The sequence below is a fragment of the Lynx canadensis genome, chromosome X (assembly GCF_007474595.2).
Source record: "Lynx canadensis isolate LIC74 chromosome X, mLynCan4.pri.v2, whole genome shotgun sequence".
Lineage (NCBI taxonomy): Eukaryota > Metazoa > Chordata > Mammalia > Carnivora > Felidae > Lynx > Lynx canadensis.
The window spans coordinates 120,887,326-120,907,427 of NC_044321.2; the positions used below are offsets into that span (position 1 = coordinate 120,887,326).

Below are 20,102 nucleotides of genomic sequence, written 5' to 3' on the forward strand. Positions count from 1 at the left end.
TCTAATATTTCCCAAGCTTTGTGTCTGCAGACGGTACGGGAGGATCACGAAACGGAAACGCGAGGAGGGCTGGTGGCGATGGAGCCGGAAAGGGAGGTGAGGGTGGCTGTCTAGGGAGGGCTGGCTGGACGCCCTCAATGCCCGGAGGGCGGCCTGAGGTAGCCCAGGCCCTCTAAGGCCCACCTGCTAGAGACTCGGGCTCCTCGGAACGCCGCCTCCATCTGGAGGGACCCAGGCCTGCCGGTCTGTGGCAGACACGGAGCGCCGCTTCTGCCAGGCCAGGGCCCCAAGCCCGATCAGCACGAGGGCGGCGCAGGTGTGCGGGCCGGAGCTCAGTGGCGGTGGGGGGGCAGGTGCACACGGTGCAGATGAAGGCCGGGAGGACGGTGGCCAGTGCGAGCGCCGTCCCGGGAGGGTGCGTGCGTGCCCGGTGACAGCGAAGGGCCCAGCTGACTCGGCCACGCTCCGTCATCCAGTGTGGCCTGGGACCGAGAACCCGGTGGCGCGAGAGCTGGCCAAGGACGGGAGTGGGGTCTGGGAGCGCGGAAGAGAGTGGGCCCGACCGTCACAGGTGAGGGAAAGCCCTCCCCCGTGCTTGCTAACCCAGGGTCAGAAGCAGGGGCGCCCAGAGAGAGCGCCCTGCGCCAGCAGAAGGCGCCCCCCTCTGCCGAGGCGCCCCCGCGGGCGAAAGCTGCAGGGCCCCGGTTCCCACATGAGCCGGCTCGGGGCAGGGGCGGGGGTGCGGCAGGGACACGGACACTAGATGTTTCCAGCTCTGTGGCAGATGGGTGAATCGCAACTGAGCCGTCAGCGGGGGGCTGCCTGAGGACCGGCCCCTTGCCTCAGATCGCAGGCCATCCTGGCGGCTCTGCTCATCGTTTGCCTCTCTCATCCCTGTTCTTCTGACGGGCCCTTTCTTTAAAAGCTCCCCCGCGAGTTGCTCACCCATATTACCTTGGCTCCCTCGTAGGACAGATAGGCCATTTTCTCTTCAGCGCGGGCCAGATTCTGTTCGAGGTGGCAAATGTCATCCGGGTACCCCTGGACGTGCTCATTCACCTGCTCTTCCACCGACGCTTGTCTTGGGAGCAAAAGACAAGGGGACTACTCCCTGAGCACTCTGCCCAGGGGTTGTGCTGGCAAGGAGCAGTCCCACGTCAAGACTAGACTTGGGTTCGGATCCCACCTTCCTCCTCTCTCCTCCCCCAGGTCTGCCTCAGAACACCAGAAATGCACACCAGTCACACACATGCTGCTATTCATACACCTTTCATGTACAGATCCTGTTTCACAACAGCTTCACAAAACTAGCCACAGACTAGAAGTTGTAGAAAGGAAAATCTAAGTTATTCATGCCTGCTATTAAATCCCATATAAATTCCCAGCATCGGTGTTTGGCAAGCAGTAATCATTCCATAAAAGCCTGTAGAGACAGAAACAGATGAGTGGTTCCTGGCAGCTGAGGGTGGGGAGAGAATGGGGAGTGACTGCCAATGGGATGGGGTTTCTTTTTGGAGTGATGACAACGTTCCGGAATGAGACAGCGGTGACGGTTGCGCAAGTCTGTGAATACACTGAAAACCACTGATCGTAAATGGGTGAATTTTATGGGGGTGTGAATTAGATCTCAATAGAGCTGTTATTAAAACAAAAACAAAAAATTGAATTGTGGCAGTGGTCGTACACCTTAGTAAATCTACGAACGGTCATTGAAACATATAGTCACGATGGTGCATTTTATGGCACGTAACTTCCATCTCAGTAGACCTCTTAAAAAACACAAACAAAACATCACTAACCAGTTGTTTATGGCTATGTGTGGAAGTTGTAAAAGTATAAAAATACGTATGAAAAAGATAAGGGCCCAATGAGGATAGCGAGACGGGTGGAAGGGGAGGGGTTGGGAAGGGATAAGGTGAGAGCTTCAAGTGAACCTTCTAAAGTTTGCTTTCTTGGGGTGCCTGGGTGGCTCAGTCAGTTAGGCGTCCGACTTCGGCTCAGGTCATGATCTCGTGGTTTATGGGTTTGAGCCCCGTGTCGGGCTCTGCGCTGACAGCTCGGAGCCTGGAGCCTGCTTCCGATTCTGGGTCTCCCTCTCTCTCTGCCCCTCCCCTGCTCGCACTCTGTCTCTCTATCTCTCTCTCAAAAATAAGCATTAAAGTTTTACTTCTTAACAAAATAACATTTGAGCAAATTTGGTAAATGTTAATTAAGATTTGAGAAAGCTGAGGGTGGGTATACAGTGTTGACCATGTTATCCTCTACATTTTCCCTGGGTTTGGAATACTCCATAATTTAAAGAAACTTTGAGGCTCTTCATTTGGGCACCAGGAAAGATGGCCCAGAGGACAGAGGCCATGTGGCTTTTAGCACCGTCACTTGGGGACAAGCCATGGAACGCTTGTCCCGTGAGTCGGGGATGGTGATGCTGGAGAAGCAGAAAAGTACTGGAGACACAGGATTGCTGGGGCCTGCTACCCTGTGGAAAACAGGGCAACGGAGGATGCGGCCGATCAGTTCACATGGCTCTGGCACGCACAAGAGCCTAAGCAATGGTGCTGTCGCGCAGACAGGGAATATGAGGCAAGGGGGTCGGTTTGGTCTCGCTTCAAGGACTTCACTGACACCCCCATGGAGATGTCTCCCAGGCATTTGCTGAAAGCCAATTCATCAAGAGCTGGTCCATAACAGCATTTCAAGGAACATTCCCTTGATCTCTGCCCTGCTCCCTGTAGAGAAGAGAGCAGACTGACAATGCCCACAGAGAGGGGGAGGCAGTAGAGTGTCCACTCGAAAGGACATTTCCCATGACTGTCTTTCTATTTACATGAAGGATTCAGACACAAGAATGTTCAAGATATTAACTACGTTCAAGTATATATTAATGAATATATATATATATATATATATATATTATTTTTTTTTTGAGGTAGAGAGAGACAGAGCATGAGCGGGGGAGGAGCAGAGAGAGAGGGAGACACAGAATCCGAAGCAGGCTCCAGGCTCCGAGCGGTTAGCACAGAGCCCGATGTGGGGCTCGAACTCAACAAACCGTGAGATCATGACCTGAGCCGAAGTCAGACGCTTAACTGAGCCACCCAGGCGCCCCTCATGAATATACTCTTCATAGATAATGAAGTCAAGGAATAGATCTGCCATTAATATATTTATAAGAATTTACAAACATATTCTTAAATGAATTCTTGAATAGAGTATTCAAGAAGAAAATATTAATTCACAAGGATATTCTATTAGTCTCCCCTTGTCTCTGGCTCCCAGGCTCTTTGCCCTCTGGCAACAGCATCCTGGCTACGACAGAGCTGACTCCCTTCCCTGTTCCTCCCTTAGTCAAAGATCCTCTCCGCCCCACTCCTACAGTTGCAGAGGCAAATGAACCACCCTATTTTTTTTTTATCTCAACGTCTATTTAAATTCTAGTTAGTTGACATATATGGTAAAATTAGTTTCGGGTGTAGAATTTAGTGATTCATCACTTACATATAACACCCAGTGCTCATCACAAGTGCCCTCCTTAATCTCCATCACTCATCTAGCCCACCCCCACCTCTCTCCATCAACCCTCAGTTTGTTCTCTGTATTTAAGGGTCTCCTATGGTTTGTTTCCTCTCTCTTCCCCTGCCCTTCCCTTATGTTCAACTGTTTTATTTCTTAAATTCTACATATGAATGAAATCATATGGTATTTGTTTTTCTATGACTTATTTTGCTTAGCATAATACTCTATAGCTCCATCCACAGCACTGCAAATGACAAGATTTCATTCTTTTTTATGGCTGAGTAATATTCCATTACATATATATATATATATATGTATATACATGTATGTGTGTATAGACCACATCTTCTTTATCCATCCATCAGTTGATGGACATTTGGGCTCTTTCCATACTTTGGCTATTGTTGATAGCACTGCTACAAACATTGGGGTGCACATGCTCCTCTGAATCGGTATTTTCGTGTCCTTTGTGTAAATGCCTAATAGTGCAATTGCTGGGTCGTAGAGTAGTTCTATTTTTAACTTTCTGAGGAACCTCCATACTGTTTCCCAGAGTGACTGCACCAGTTTGCGTTCCCACCAACAGTGCACGAGGGTTCCCTTTTCTCCACATCTTCACCAATATCTGTTGTTTCCCGAGTTGTTAATTTTAGCCATCCTGACAGGTGTGAGGTGGTATCTCATCACGGTTTTTTTTGATTAATTTATTTATTTTGAAAGAGAGACAGAGACAGAGAATGAGAATGAGTGGGGACAGAGGATCCGAAGCAGGCTCCACACTGACAACAGAGAGCCCAACGTGGGGCTCAAACTCACAAACAGGGAGATCGTGACTTGACCAAAGCCAGATGCTTAGCCGGCTGAGCCACCCAGGCACCCCTCATCATGGTTTTGATTTGTATTTCCCTGATGATGAGTGATGTTGAGCATCTCTTCATGTGTCTGTTAGCCATCCAGATGTCTTCTTCGCAAAAATGTCTGTTCATGTCTTCTGCCCATTTCTTAACTGGATTATTTATTTGGGGGATGTTGAGTTTTAGAAGTTCTTTATAGATTTTAGATAATAACCCTTTATCAGATATGTCATTTGCAAATATCTTCTCCCATTCTGTTGGTTGTCTTAGTTTTGTTGATCGTTTCCTTCATTGTGCAGAAGCTTTTTACCTTGATGAGGTCCCAATAGTTCATTTTTGCTTTTCTTTCTCTTGCCTCCAGAGATGTGTCTAGTAAGAAGTTGCTACAGCTGAGGCCAAAGAGGTTGCTGCCTGTGTTCTCCTGTAGGATTTTGATGGTTTCCTGTCACACATTTAGGTCTTTCATCCATTTTGAATTTATTTTTGTGTGTGGTGTAAGAAAGTGGTCCAGTTTCATTCTTCTGCATGTTGCTCTCCAGTTTTCCCAAGACTATTTGTTGAAGAGACTGTCCTTTTTCCATTGGATATTCTTTCCTGCTTTGTCAAAGATTAGTTGACCATATAGTTGTGGGTCCATTTCTGGGGTTTCTATTCTATTCCACTGATCTATGTGTCTGTTTCTGTGCCAATACCATACTGCCTTGCTGATTACAGCTTTGTAATATATCTTGAAGTCCAGGATTGTGATGCCTCCAGCTTTGGTTTTCTTTTTCAGGATTGCTTTGGCTATTCAGAGTCTTTTCTGGTTCCGTACAAGTTTTAGGATTGTTTGTTCTAGCTCTGTGCAAAATGCTGGTGGTATTTTGATAGGGATTGCATCAAACGTGTACATTGCTTTGGGTAGTATGGACATTTTAACAATATTTGTTCTTCTAATCCATGAGCCAGGACTGTTTGTCCATTTCATTATGTGCTCTGCACTTTGTTTCATAAGTGTTCTGTAGTTTTGGAATACAGATCTTTCACCCCTTTGGGGAGGTTTATTCCCAGGAATCCTATGGGATTTGGTGCAATTGTAAATGGGATCAGTTCCTGGATTTCCTTTTCTGCTGCTTCATTATTGGTGTATAAAAATGCATCTGGTTTCTGTACATTGATTTTTATGTTAACTTGTGTATTAGTTCCAGTAATTTTTTGGTGGAGTCTTTCGGGTTTCCTACATAGAGTATCATGTCATCTGCAAATAGTGAAAGTTTGACTGCTCCTTTGCCAATCTGGATGACTTTGATTTCTTTTTGTTGTCTGATTGCTGAGGCTAGGACTTCCAGTACTATGTTAAATATCAGGGGTGAGAGTGGATATCCCTGTCGTGTTCCTGAACGTAGAGGAAAAGCTCTCAGGTTTTCCTCATTGAGGTTGATATTAGCTGTGGGTCTTTCATATATAGCCTTTATGATGTTGAGGTGTGTTCCCTCTATCCTTACTTTGTTGAGGGTTTTTATCAAGAATTAATGCTGTATTTTGTCAAATGCTTTCTCTGCGTCTGTAGAGAGGATCGTAGGATTCTTATCCTTTATTAACATGGTGCATCACATTGATTGATTTGCAAATATTGAACACTCCTGCAGCCCAGGAATAAATCCCACTTGATCGTGGTGAATAATTATTTTAATGTACAGTTGGATTTGATTTGCTAGTATCTTGTTGAGAATTTTTTCATCTGTGTCCATGAGGGATATTGGCCTATAATTCTCCTTTTTAGTGGGGTCTTTGTGTGGATTTTGAATCAAGGTAATGCTGGCCTTGTAGAAGAAGTTTGCAAGTTTTCCTTCCATTTCTGTTTTTTGGAACAGTTTGAGAAGAATAGGTATTGGGGCGCCTGGGTGGCGCAGTCGGTTAAGCGTCCGACTTCAGCCAGGTCACGATCTCACGGTCCGTGAGTTCGAGCCCCGCGTCGGGCTCTGGGCTGATGGCTCAGAGCCTGGAGCCTGTTTTCCGATTCTGTGTCTCCCTCTCTCTCTGCCCCTCCCCCGTTCATGCTCTGTCTCTCTCTGTCCCAAAAATAAATAAACGTGGAAAAAAAAATTAAAAAAAAAAAAAAAAAGAATAGGTATTAACTCTTCTTTAAATGCCTGGGGGGGGGGGCACCTGGGTGACTCAGTTGGTTAAGCATCTGACTCTTGGTTTCGGCTCTTGGTTTCAGCTCAGGTCATGATCTCACAGTTCATTGAGTTCGAGCCCTGCATCAGGCTCTGTGCTGATGGCTCAGAGGCTGGAGCCTACTTCAGATTCTGTGTCTCCCTCTCTCTCTGCCCCTCTCCTGCTCATGCTCTGTCTGTCTCTCTCAAAAATCAATAAACGTTAAAAAAAATTTAATAAAAAATAAATAAATGTCTGGTAGAATTCCCCCGAGAAGGCTTCTGGCCCTGGACTTTTGTTGGGAGATTTTTTGATTACTGATTCAATTTCTTTGCTGGTTATGGGTCTGTTCAAATTTTCTATTTCTTCCTGTTTCAGTTTGGTAGTTTGTATATTTCTAGCAACTTATCCATTTCTTTCAGATTGTCCAGTTTGTTGGCATATAATTTTTCATAATATTGTCTTATAATTGTCTGTATTTCTGTGGTGTTGGCTGTGATCTCTCCTCTTTCATTCATGAATTTATTTGGGTACTTTCTCTTTTCTCTTTGAAAAGTCTGGCTAGGTGTTTTTCAACGTTATTAATTCTTTCAAAGAACCAGCTCTTGGGGCGCCTGGGTGGCGCAGTCGGTTAAGCGTCCGACTTCAGCCAGGTCACGATCTCGCGGTCCGGGAGTTCGAGCCCCGCGTCAGGCTCTGGGCTGATGGCTCAGAGCCTGGAGCCTGCTTCCGATTCTGTGTCTCCCTCTCTCTCTGCCCCTCCCCCGTTCATGCTCTGTCTCTCTCTGTCCCAAAAATAAATAAACGTTGAAAAAAAAAAATTAAAAAAAAAATAAAAAATAAAAAATAAAAAATAAAAACAAAGAACCAGCTCTTAGTTTCATTGATCTGATCTACTGTTGTTTGTTTGTATATTGCTTATCTCTCCTTTCATCTTTATCACGTCCCTTCTTCTGCTGGCTTTAAGCTTTATTTGCTATTCCTTTTCTAGCTCCTTTAAGTGTAAGGTTAGTTTGTGTATTTGAGACTTTTCTTGCTTCTTGAGATAGGCCGGTATTGCTATATACTTCTCTCTTATGACCACCTTTGCTGTATCCCAAAGGGTTTGGACTGTCGTGTTTTCATTTTCATTTGCTTACCTGTATTTTTTTTTTTTACATCTTCTTGAATTTTCTGGTTAACCCACTCATTCCTTAGTATGTTCTTTAACCTCCATGTGTTTGCGGTCTGTCCAAATTTTTTTCTTGTGGTTGACTTCAAGTTTCATAGCATGTGGTCTGCAAATATGCATGGTATCTTGATCTTTTTGTACTCTTGATCTTGATCTTTTTGTACTCATTGAGGGCTGATTTGTGCTCCAGTATGTGATCTATTCTGGAGAATGTTCCATGTGCACTCGAGAAGAATGTATATTCTGCTGCTTTAGGATGAAATGTTCTGAATATATCTGTTAAGTCCATTGGGTCCAGGGTGTCTTTCAAAGCCATTGTTTCTTTGTTGATTTTCTGCTTAGATGATCTGTCCATTGTTGTAAGTGGGGTGTTAAAGTCCCCTAGTATTCTTGTATTATTATCAATGAGTTTCTTTATGTTTGTTATTAATTGATTTATATATTTGGGTGTTTCAAGTTGGGGGCATAAATATTTACAGTTGTTAGATCCTCTTGGATAGCCCCCTTAATTATGATATAGTGCCCTTCTTCATCTCTCGTTACAGTCTTCAGTTTAAAAAATCTATTGTCTGGGGGCACCTGGGTGGCTCAGTTGGTTGAGTGACCGACTTCGGCTCAGGTCATGATCTCACAGTCTGTGAGTTCGAGCCCTGCGTCGGGCTCTGTGCTGACAGCTCAGAGCCTGGAGCCTGGTTTAGATTCTGTGTCTCCCTCTCTCTGCCCCTCCCCTGCTCATGCTCTGCCTCTCTCTCTCTCTCTCTCTCTCTCTCTCAAAGAATAAATAAACATTAAAAAATTAAAATCTATTTGTCTGATATAAGTATGGCTACCCCGGCTTTCTTTTGACGTCCATTAGCATGATAGATGGTTCTCAATCCCCTCACTTTAAATCTAGAGGTGTTTTTAGTTCTAAAATGAGTCTCTTGTAAGCAGCATACAGATAGGTCTTTTTTTTTTTTAATCCATTCTAATACCCCATATCTTTTGATTGGAGCATTTAGTCCAGCAAATGGACCACTCTAGAAAATGCTCTTACAAAGACAACATGACGACCAGCCAACCAAAATGCCCCCCAAATCTTCCAAAGCTGTGAAGGCCACCCTTTGTAATACAAATTGTCCTAAACATCATTGTTGTTGAAGAAAAGTATATCCTTTTTTTAAGTTTATTTTATTTTGAGAGAGAGAGAGAAAGTGTGCGCAGGGGAGGGGCAGACATAGAGGAAGAGAGAGAATCCCAAGCAGGCTCCACACCCAGTTCAGGGCCTGACAGGCGCTTGATCTCATGACAGTGAGATCATGACCTGAGCCGAAATCAAGAATCAGACACTTAAGCGACTGAGCCACCCAGGTGCCCTGAAGATGAGTTTATTCTTGATCATACCTGAGCACTGGCTTTTGGCAAACTGAGCTAGAAACTAGTGGCCTGCAACTTGAAGAAGTCTGAGATGAAGAAACAAACGTAGGAGGGATCAAGCCCTGCAGGTAGGGTGGGGTAATGCAGCAGGGACCGAGTAGGTCCTCCTGAGCAAATGCGCAACCACATGCGTCCTTATAGGAGGGAAGCAGAGAGAGCTTTTACACACAGAGAAGAGGGCCATATGAAAACAGCAGAGAGAGATGTGAAGATACTGGCCTTGAAGGTTGGAGTGATGTGGCCACAAGCTAAGGTCCCGGCAGCCACCAGAAGCTGACGTACAAGAATGTCCATAGCAGCTTTATTCATAACAGCCCCAACCAGCAGCAGGCGAACAGGTAAACTAACTGTGGTGCATCCATACAGTAGAATACTGCTGAGCAAGAAACAGTGATCTATTCCTATGCACAGCTTGGATGAATCTCAGAATATTACACTGGGTGAAAGAAGACAGACATAAAGGACTATATACCGTATGATTCCATTTACATGAAGTATCCAGAAGAGACAAATGCAGAGGGACAGAAAGCACACTGGTGGTTACCAGGGGTTGGGGTTAGGGGAATGGGGAGTGGTGGGGTGTTCCTCTGGAGTGATGAAAATGTTCTGGAACCAAATATAGGTGGTGGTTGCACAACACTGCGAATGTACTAAATGCCACTGGATTGCACATTTTAAGATGGATAATTTTGTTTTGTGAATTCCATCTCAATTCAAAAAATAGAAAAGGGGCACCTGGGTGGCTCGGTCAATGAGCATCTGACTTCAGCTCAGGTGATGATCTTGCGGTTCGTGAGTTCAAGCCCCACATCAGGCTCGCTGCTGTCAGCACAGAGCCCACTTTGACTCTTCTGTTCCCCCAGCTTCTGTGCCTCTCCTCCACTTGCACTCTCTCTCAAAAATAAATAAAACATTTTAAAAGTGGTGAAGGAAGGAAGGAAGGAAGGAAGACCTCATGAAAGGAAACATTTACCTGTGAGAAGTGTCATAGGACTTTTCGGTTTGAAATCTCAGTTTGTGACACACCAGAGGAGACGTGACAATCACAGGGGCTTGGGTGGTGACCGTACAGGTATGAACACCAGGTAACACTTTACTGACTTCAACACATATGTCATGTCTACATCTAGCTCACATAAAGGTTTTTTAAAAGATTGAAAGGAGACATATGTTTTAAAAAATTCAATGAATTCCTGTGTCCCCTTCACCCTAGATTAGGAAGCCACGTGGCCAGGACATGTTGACATGCTCTCAGGCTTGTGCCTCTCTGAGACTCCATTTCCCCATCTGTAAAGTGGGTCGCTGAACACCACAGGTGACAATGCTATTTGCTCCCTGCTGTCACTGTTATTATACTGTTATTATATAAAGTCATCTCCCGCCCATTCTCCATGTCTCCTGGCAAATCGGAGTCCTACAGACCTGCTTTGTTGCTTCTAATGTATATTTATCAAGATAGGCTAACTGCCATGGCCAACAAGTGGAAAATCTCGGTGGCTGAACACAACAAAAGCTTACAGCACACTCCTATCACAGTCCAACGGTGGTGGGGGTGGTTGTTTCAGAAGTGCAAGCATATAGAATTCACAGGGAACCCAAGGGAGGGAGGTCACCCTGCTCCCCCGCGCTGCGGGCACATCCTGATTTGCTAAGGGGTTAAGAGCTTATGGGAGCACAACAGTCCTGTTGGCCTGGCGGTATGGAAACTTATGGGGATATGTGTCACTGCCTCTGGGCTCTAGTCTCGCTGTATATAAATCCAATCTTGGAAATGGTATTTTGACAAAGGGGTTGCCATTAAGAGTCCCAAGAGTTGGGTTCGGTTGCCCCGTCCTCCAAACATCACACCCAAAAGAAACCCATAATTCTGATCGGCGCTCTTATTTGACACTGTGCTGCCCTGCAGTAGTTTTGAGGCGTCCCCCACAGACTTGTCAAGCAGTGTAAATGCAGGTAACGCTTCCCTGTGAAAGCAGAAGAGGACTGATCCCCAAGTGCCTCTTTCCCCACAGACACACAGGTGCTAAGAAGGGATGGCAGAGTTCTCACTTTACTGGGAATCTTGGGTCATCCATGTAATACCTCCCTCTCTGGCCAGGCTTTGGAAGAATTAGAGCTAATGCAAAAACCAGATGCAACAGACTGCGGGGACCAGGGGAGAGAGGGTGGCACCCCTGAGGGCCACTAGGACCCTAAGAAAGGTCCAAATAGGAACGGTGCGGGTCCTCAAGAGACTGCGTTTGCCTTTCCCCCCTTATTTGTGAGCCCTGGTCTCACCTTAGATGAAAATAAGTTCGACCCGCCACACAGCGGGGAGAAAGCATTCCCCAGAAGGCAATCATTTTCAGAAGAAATAGCCCCAGCTCAGCCATGAGCACAGGTGAAGGGATCGTGGCAGGTAGGGCATCCTGTTTCACACATTATGCTCACAGATGGGGATGTGCAGGACCCCTCCCTGACCCATGACGGGCGCCCGCTGGGCTCACCGCCACCGCAAGTGTCTCCCATCACCACAGGCAGAGCCTACGACTTCTGGGGTCAGCTGGCGAGACCCTGAGCTGGAGCCCCGTTTTGCCAGGAGAGGGCCCCGGCGGGTGCACAACAGCAGGCAGGGGACGAGCCCTCTCCACCACGGGGTCCAGGGGCCCAAGAAACACTGACCAGCTCCTCTCCCCCTCCCCCTCCCCGCGACCCTCCAAACCCATGTCCTTGCTCGCCTCCACTCTCCCGGCGACAGCCCTGGAGGCGGGGCAGGGGGCGGGGGGGGGGGGGGGGAGGGCCAGACCCCACAGCCCAGGCTGCAGCGGAGGGGCCACCTCACCTGCATTTCTGTTCCTGGAGGGACACCAGCGACACCTGCAGGCCCATCAGACGGCTCTCCTTTAGGCTCGGATAGGACACCTGGAGGCTGAGGTGGAGCTCCCTGACTTCTCTTAGGTCCTCCTTCATCTGTCGCGACAGCAGGTTTCGCTGCTGGGCCACACGCTTTGTCCCCCAGGACTTCCCCGGCCACAAAGCTGGGAAGTGGCTCGCCAGGGGCAAGTGTCTGACGATATCAGACAGGTTGGTGGACAGTCTTCCCCACCTGGCCTGGGAGACTCTGAAGACGGGGCCTTCTCGCTGGGCCGCCTGCAGTGGCGCGGGCTGCTTTCGGCCTTGGGCGCTAAGCCCTGGGGCCTCCAGCCCCCCTCCAGCCCCTGCAGCTGCCGGTGGCAACGGCAGAGCCTTCGCTCGATCTGGGTAATGGTGGCAGAGGCGCACTGGTTCACCTTCTCGAAGTCCTGGCAGATGTGGGGGGCGTGGTGCTGGTCGGCTTTGGACACCAGCTTGAGGTAGCCCACGGTGTTCTCCTCCCGACTGGCCTTCTCCAGTCTCCGCTGCTCTGAGAGGTAAAGGACGCAGTGCTTGACACTATCCTGTAAGTTCCGGGCCAGCTCCCCATCTGACAAACTGGAATGGCCCCTGGGGGGGGGGTGCCGTCCTCGCTGGATGAAAGGGACCCGCAGGAGGAAACGTCGGAGAGAATGGCCGCACTTGGGCTCTTGGTATATTCTGCCTGTGTCGGAAACAAGGAATGGTTAACAGGTACTTCTGTGAGCTGCAAACGGTACAAGTGGACCTACCGTCGTCTCACTCTGTAATAATGCTCAGCTGCAGGCACAGGTACTTACATATGCAACATTTGTGCACTCAAGACGGGCCCAACACAGACTGGAGAGGTCAAGTTCAACTTCCGGGCCCCTCTCCCTTTCTTTTCAGCACCCAGTTGTTTTTTTTAAAGTCCTCTCTACACCAAATATGGGGCTTAAACTCAACTCTGAGATCAAGAGTCGCACACTCCTCTGACTGAGCACCTGACTTTTTGCTGTATGAATGGACCTCGCTAGAACCCTCAGGTGGCTAGAATCCCCCCCTCCACACCTGTCCTGTCTGTTCTTGGACTTCTTCTCTCCCCACAAATACCAACTGTATTGGTATAGATCTCATCTTATAAAGTACGTAATGAGCTCATTCCCATCAACTCATATGTTTTATTATATTGCTCCCGCCAGCAGATCGAAGAGGGAGGCAAGGAGATCTGCATCCCGACGAGTTCATTCCTTCATTCGATCATTCATTCAATACACACTTCCTGAGCACCTACCATGTGGTACAGAAGCCAGACACATTCCTTGCTCATAGAGAGCTGACAGTCAGGGGTGAAAAAAACTACTGTAACGCAAATGAATGCACCTCTCATGTGGGCAAGTTAATAAACCACTCAGAGAGTCAGTTTTCTCATCTTTCAAACAAAGATGGCCATAGCAGCATAGCTGGGAGACAGTGGACCAGGGCAGAGTGCATGGTGATGAGCTAGGAGAGGCAGGTGAGGTCACGACAGGTGGAGGGGTGCCTGGGTGGCTCAGTCAGCGGAGGGTGTGACTCTTGATCTCGGGGTTATGCCTTTGAGCCCCACGTTGGGCATAGAGATTACTTCAAAATCAAATCTTGGGGCGCCTGGGTGGCTCAGTTGGGTAAGCGTCCAACTTTGGCTCAGGTCATGATCTCACTTGTGAGTTTGAGCCCTGCATTGGGCTCTCTGCTGTCATCGTGGAGCACATTTCAGATCCTCTGTCCCCGTGTCTCTCTGTCCCTCCCCCGCTCGTGCTCTTTCTCCCTTTCTCTGAAAAATAAATATTTTTTTTAATTTAGGGGCAGCTTGGTGGCTCAGTTGGTTGAGCATCTGACTCTGGCTCGGGTCATGATCTCGCAGTTTGTGAGTTCAAGCTCTGCACTTGGCTCTGTCCTGCTATCGCAGAGCCCAGAGCCTGCTTCAGCTTCTGTGTCTTCCCCTCTCTGTGCACCTTCCCCGCTTGACTGTCTCTCTCTCTCTGTCTCTCAAAATTAAATAAACATTATGGGGCGCCTGGGTGGCTCAGCTGGTTAAGCGGCCAACTTCGGCTCAGGTCACGATCTCGCGGTCCGTGAGTTCGAGCCCCGCGTCAGGCTCTGTGCTGACAGCTCAGAGCCTGGAGCCTGTTTCAAATTCTGTGTCTCCCTCTCTCTGACCCTCCCCCGTTCATGCTCTGTCTCTCTCTGTCTCAAAAATAAATAAACGTTAAAAAAAAATTTAAAAAAAAATTAAACATTAAAAATTTTTTTAATTTAAAAAAAATTGTATAAAAAATACAATTTAACTTAAAAAAAAACTCTTACAAAAGAACAGGTAAAGCCTCTGTTCTGTTTCTACTTTTTAAAAAGCTTTTTTAAATGTTTATTTATTTTTGAGAGAGAGAGTGAGTGGGGGAGGGAGCAGAGAGAGAGGGAGACAGAGGATCTGAAGCGGGCTCCTCGGTGAAAGTGGAGCCGCAGGACAGAAACTGGTACGGGCGCTTTGGAAAAGCAGTGCTAAACTGTAAAGCTGAAGACATGTATATCAAATGGCCCAGCAATTGCATTCACTGGTATGGCCTTGGGAAACAGGTACACGAATGTTCCCAATAGCCAACTGCTAGAAATAACCCTCTGCCCATCGGCTGTAAAATGTGTAAGCGAACTGCAAAATATTCAACAACATACTACTATACAGCAATGAAAGTGAACTACAGCCTTGAAAATATGAATGAACGGGGGCGCTGTGTAGCTCAGTTGGTTAAGCGGCCGACTTCGGCTCAGCTCGTGGTCTCGCAGTCTGTGAGTTCAAGCCCCGCCTCGGGCTCTGTGCTGGCAGCTCAGAGCCTGGAGCCTGCTTCCGATTCTGTGTCTCCCTCTCTCTCTGCCCCTCCCCTGCTTGCTCTCTGCCTGTCTCTCTCTCTCTCTCAAAAAATAATAAACATTAAAAAATTAAAAAAAAAAGAAAATATGAATGAACAAGCATAATATTGAACAAAAGGAGCTAAACACGGAAAAATCCATACTATATGTGGTTTCGGCATATAAAGTTGAAAAGCAAGCAAAACAAAATGATGTTGTTTAGGGACAACAGACAATAAAGCTATAAAGAAAAGCATGGGCATTGGTAGCCTAAGTGTCAGGATAGTGGCTCCCACTAAAGTGGGAGCAGGGGGTCGTGATTGGGAGAGACAGGTGGAGGCCAAGGTGCTTAACCTGAGTAGTAGTTACACGTCAGTTCACATCATCATTTCCCGAAATGTCTGTTGATGTTTCCTGTGCCGTTACATACATCTGCCAAATTTCACATTTGTAAAAGTTTTTAATTGTTCAAGAGATGGATATAGTAGCAAGTTAGAAATAGCTAGAGGGAGAATTAGTAAAGAAAGCATCCAGAATGCAACACAGAGGCACAAAGAAACAGAAAATTAAAAAAAAAAACTAGTGAAAGAAGACGTGGAAAATAAATGCGAAAGTCTAATAGAATGAGGGAATGGCGAGATTTTAAGAGAGAGTCACAAACAACTTTCCAGAACTGACAAAAGACAACACAAATTCAAGAAGCCCAATAAATCCCAAACAGGAAAAGAGAAATAGAACCACATCTAGACACAAGATTTTAAAAGTAACCACATTTATGGGGCACCTGGGTGGCTCAATCACTTTCTTGATTTCGGCTCAGGTCATGACCTCACAGTTTCGTGAGTCTGAGCCCTGAATTGAGCTCTGCACCCTGATAGTGCAGAGCCTGCTTGGAATTCTCTGTCCCCCTCTCTCTCTGCCCCTTCCCTGCTCATGCCTTGTCTCTCTGTCTCTGTCTCTGTCTCTCAAAAAAAGGCCAGATTTAAAAAGCTAATTACCTTTAAAACCATGACCTTTAGACTGAAAGCTGAGTTTTCAATGGCATTAATGAAATTCAGAAGAGTTGAGTGATATCTTCAATATGCTGAGAGAATAACTGTCAGAGAGAAAAAAAAAATAGGTCATGTTCAAATAATTGGAAGTCAGAACGTTTTCAGATTTTTCAGCAAAGCACTGGGAACAATGAAGTAATGCCTCCAAACTGGGGGGAGGGATGATTTTCCAACCTAGCATTCTGTACCCAAACTGTCTATTGTGAGATTAGGCTAAAGATACGAAAGAACCGAAATAGTTCACCCTGTCTGCATTCATTCTCTGGAAGCTACTAGAGAAGGAGTATCACCAAAACCAGAGGGGAACCTAAGAAAGAGGTTGAGATGGGATCGATGAGACCAGTCAAGAGGAAGCAGAGGATATCTCCAGCATGATGGAAGGGGAGCCCAGGCTAGTGGCTGGAGGGGCAAGTCAAAAGGCTTCAGGAGAGAACACTGCAAGGGAGTGAAATGCACGTTCTGCTGGACATCTGTAACCAGCTGGAAAGGAGATGGAGACAGCTGGGGGGAGTGCGGGCCTATGGAAAGTAGTAGAGAACAAGAAACATGGGAGCGGGGCGGGGTGGGGGGAGACAAGGGTTAACTCTAAGGTCAACGAAACATTGGGAGAGAAAAGTCATCAGAGTGATGACTCAGTTATAACTAGTGTTCCATGGACTTGATAATGCAAACACCAAGATATGACCTAACCCTAATCACTGTATACTGTACTGGAAGGATTTGGTGTGTGTGTGGGGGGGGGTGTATGACAAAGAGCTACGTTATCATCTTCTATAGTGAAAAAAAACAATAATTGTTCAAATATAAAAATAAAAATAGCACTATAAACAATTTATTTAGGGAATTGGAGCTAAATACCAAAAGAAACAGCTGAAAGAGTTGAAAGTGGTTGATTCCAGGAGGTGGACGATTACGTGGGTGGAAACGATTACAGTTTTTGCAATAAACCTTGTAGAACCATTTAACTCTTTGAAGCAGGAGTTGGTCCAACAATGGCTTGGTTTTATACAGGTGTCAGCTAAGAATGGTTTATTAAATTTTGAAACGGATGAAAAAATCAGAAGAGTATTTTGTGACGCGTGAAAAGTATGTAAGATTCAAATTTCAGTCCGTAAACACAGTGATTGGCACGTGGCCACACTTGTTCGTTTAGGTGTTGTCTATGGCTGTATGTGTGCCACAAAAATGGCCTAAATGGCTTCAACAGAGACCACGTGACCTCAAATATTTACTATCTGGCCCTTTACAGGAGAAGTTTGCTGACCCCTGCTTTCAACTATGTTCAGATAAACCATTGAATGAATAAAAGAACAAAATAATTGTTTATTTAAAAACAAAGTGGGGGGTGCCCGGTTTGCTCAGTCAGTAGAGCATGCGACTCTTGATCTCTGGGTTATAAATTGGAGCTCCACATTGTGAGTAGAGATTGCTTAAAAATAAAAGCTTTAGGGATGGCTGAGGGGCTCAGTCAGTTAAGTGCCCGACTTCAGCTCAAGTCATGATTTCATGGTTTGTGAGTTCAGGCCCCACATCGGGCCCTCTGCCCTCGGCACAAAGCCTGCTTCGAATCCTCTGTCCCCCTTCTTCTCTGCCCCTCCCCCGCTCACACTCTCATGCTCTGTCTCAAAAATAAACATTTATAATAATAAAATCTTAAAAAAACATAAAATCTTTAAAAATTAAAAAGGAAGTAGGAAATAGGGTGAATGGACAGTTGTTAAGGACTGGTTCTATTGTAGAATTTTATAGATAACATAAAAAACTCAAAATTGAAAAAAAAATTAAAGGTAACCATTAGAAAAAAAAGAGTCACGTACATAAGATCCAAATAACCGAGGGGAGAAAAACCATGGAACTCTATTAATCCAAAAAAAGGAAGGAGAGGAGGAACAAAGAGAAATGAGATACTAGGGTACACAGAAGCTATAAAATAGGATGCCGATGCGACGTGATTATCAAAAAGCATACGCTATGTTCTTGAACAGAAGACTCAACGCTACAAATATGTCAGCCCTCTACACATCAACTTATCAATTCAATGAAATCCCAATTAAAAACCCAATGGAATTGTCTTAGGAATCTTACATTAGCTACTTCTAAAACTTACTTGGAAGAGAAAATGCAAAAGAGCGGCAAAGATAAAAGAATTTTTAGACAGAGAGAGAGAGAGACGGTACAAGCGCAAGTAGGGAAGAGGAGCAGAGGGAGAGGGAGAGAGAATCCCAAGCAGGGTCCACGAAGAGTGTGGAGCCTGATGAGGAACTTGATCCCACGAGTTCACAGCCCAAGCCAAAATCAAGAGTCGGATGTTCAACTGACTGAGCCACCCAGGCGACCCTAGCAGAGCAATTTTTTAATTTTTTTTCAACGTTTTTTATTTTATTTTTGGGACAGAGAGAGACAGAGCATGAACGGGAGAGGGGCAGAGAGAGAGGGAGACACAGCATCAGAAACAGGCTCCAGGCTCCGAGCCATCAGCCCAGAGCCCCACGCGGGGCTCGAACCCACGGACCGCGAGATCGTGACCTGGCTGAAGTCGGACGCTTAACCGACTGCGCCACTCAGGCGCCCCAGCAATTTTTTAAAAAGAATAATAAATATAGTCTTGGGACCATTGGCTATTTGAAAAAATTAAATCACAGTGTTATCTTACATCATATACATCGTATAAAGTTGAGACAAGGTACAGAATTGAACATAAAAATGAAATAATAGGGGACTCCTGGGTGCCTCAGTCGGGGGTAAGCGTCCGACTTCAGCTCAGGTCATGAGTTCATGGTTCTTGGGTTTGAGCCCCACTTCAGGCTCTGTGCTGACAGCTCGGAGCCTGGAGCCTGCTTGGGATTCTGTGTCTCCTTCTCTCGGCCCCTCTCCCCCTTTTGCGTGTGCTCGCTCGCTCTCTCTCTCTCTCTCTCAAAAATAAACTTTAAAAGAACGAAATAACAAAAGTGTTAGAAGGACATAATAGCAAGTGTTTTTACAATCTCTGTGTGAAGAGAACCTTTCTAAACAAGAGTCAACCCAAAATTCCACAGAGAAAAAGATTTATATATTTTACCACAGAAAAAAAATTCAAACCTTCTCATGGAAAAAAAAAGCATGAAGTTAAAAAGAAGCAACGTGGGGGGGGGGGCTAAATGGGTGATAGGCATTAAGCAGGGCACTTGGGTCGAGCACTGGGTGTTATATAGAAGTGAGTAAATAAATTAAAAATACAAAATAAAGAAGAGAAAAGCAAAAAAAAAAAAAAAAGAAGCAACATTTAGGTTTGGGCTCAAACACTTAAAACCAAAGCATCTCTTAATATTTTCAAAAAGCAATAGGTTGAGAAAAAATATTTACAGTCTCCCTGACAGAGAACAGTCTGGTCAACACAATATGCAGAGAATTCCTACAAATTAGGAAACTAAAACAAACAATCCACTATAAAAACAGTAAAGGATAGTAGGCAATTCAGAAAGGACAAACTACGAGTGGCAACAAACGTACAAAAAAATGTGCAGCTACAAGGCTATCAGGCAAACGTAAATCAGAGCACTGACTGTTGAATACGATTTTCTCATCCATGAGAATGGCACACACTAAGAAGACTAAACATTCAGTGTCGATGAGGAGGTGGGAAAAAGAACACTCACATACTCTGCGGGTAGGAATACACGTAGGTTTTTCTTGAGCAAATAAAATTTTCAACGCAGATACCCTTCACCCAAGCAAGAACATGGGAGCGCAGCCGCCGCGTTAACGGACACTCGGGGCCTCTCGGGAGCTGGGCCCTTTTGAAGAATTTTTTTTTTTCAACGTTTATTTATTTTTGGGACAGAGAGAGACAGAGCATGACCACGGGGAGGGAAGAGAGGCAGCAGAAGATGAGGGCGACACAGAATCCGGAAACAGGCTCCAGGCTCTGAGCCATCAGCCCAGAGCCCGACGCGGGGCTCGAACTCACGGACCGCGAGATCGTGACCTGGCTGAAGTCGGACGCTTAACCGACTGCGCCACCCAGGCGCCCCGAGCTGGGCCCTTTTGAACGAAGATGCTCCGCGTCGGTTGAACTTAGGGCATAGAGTTGTGGGGAAGCCACGCTGGGCCTTGGAAGATCATCGCAAAGTCAAAGCCAACAGCTGAGACTACGCTGCGACCTGAAGGAGGTGGGAAGCTCCCAGAAGTCAAGCTCCCTGGGGAAAGCTGCACGCTAGCATTGGGCTAAGGCCACCCCAAACC

General features: G+C 46.2%; 1 protein-coding gene across 1 annotated transcript; it reads right to left on the reverse strand.

Moving 5' to 3' along the window:
• Positions 1–186: 186 nt before the first annotated feature.
• TEX28 (testis expressed 28) lies at positions 187–15,839 on the reverse strand. The gene is given in 7 exon segments (XM_030304874.1): positions 187–336; positions 338–511; positions 946–1,081; positions 11,918–12,164; positions 12,167–12,563; positions 12,566–12,652; positions 15,828–15,839. Coding segments are annotated over 7 exon segments (1,203 nt in total).
• Positions 15,840–20,102: the final 4,263 nt, after the last annotated feature.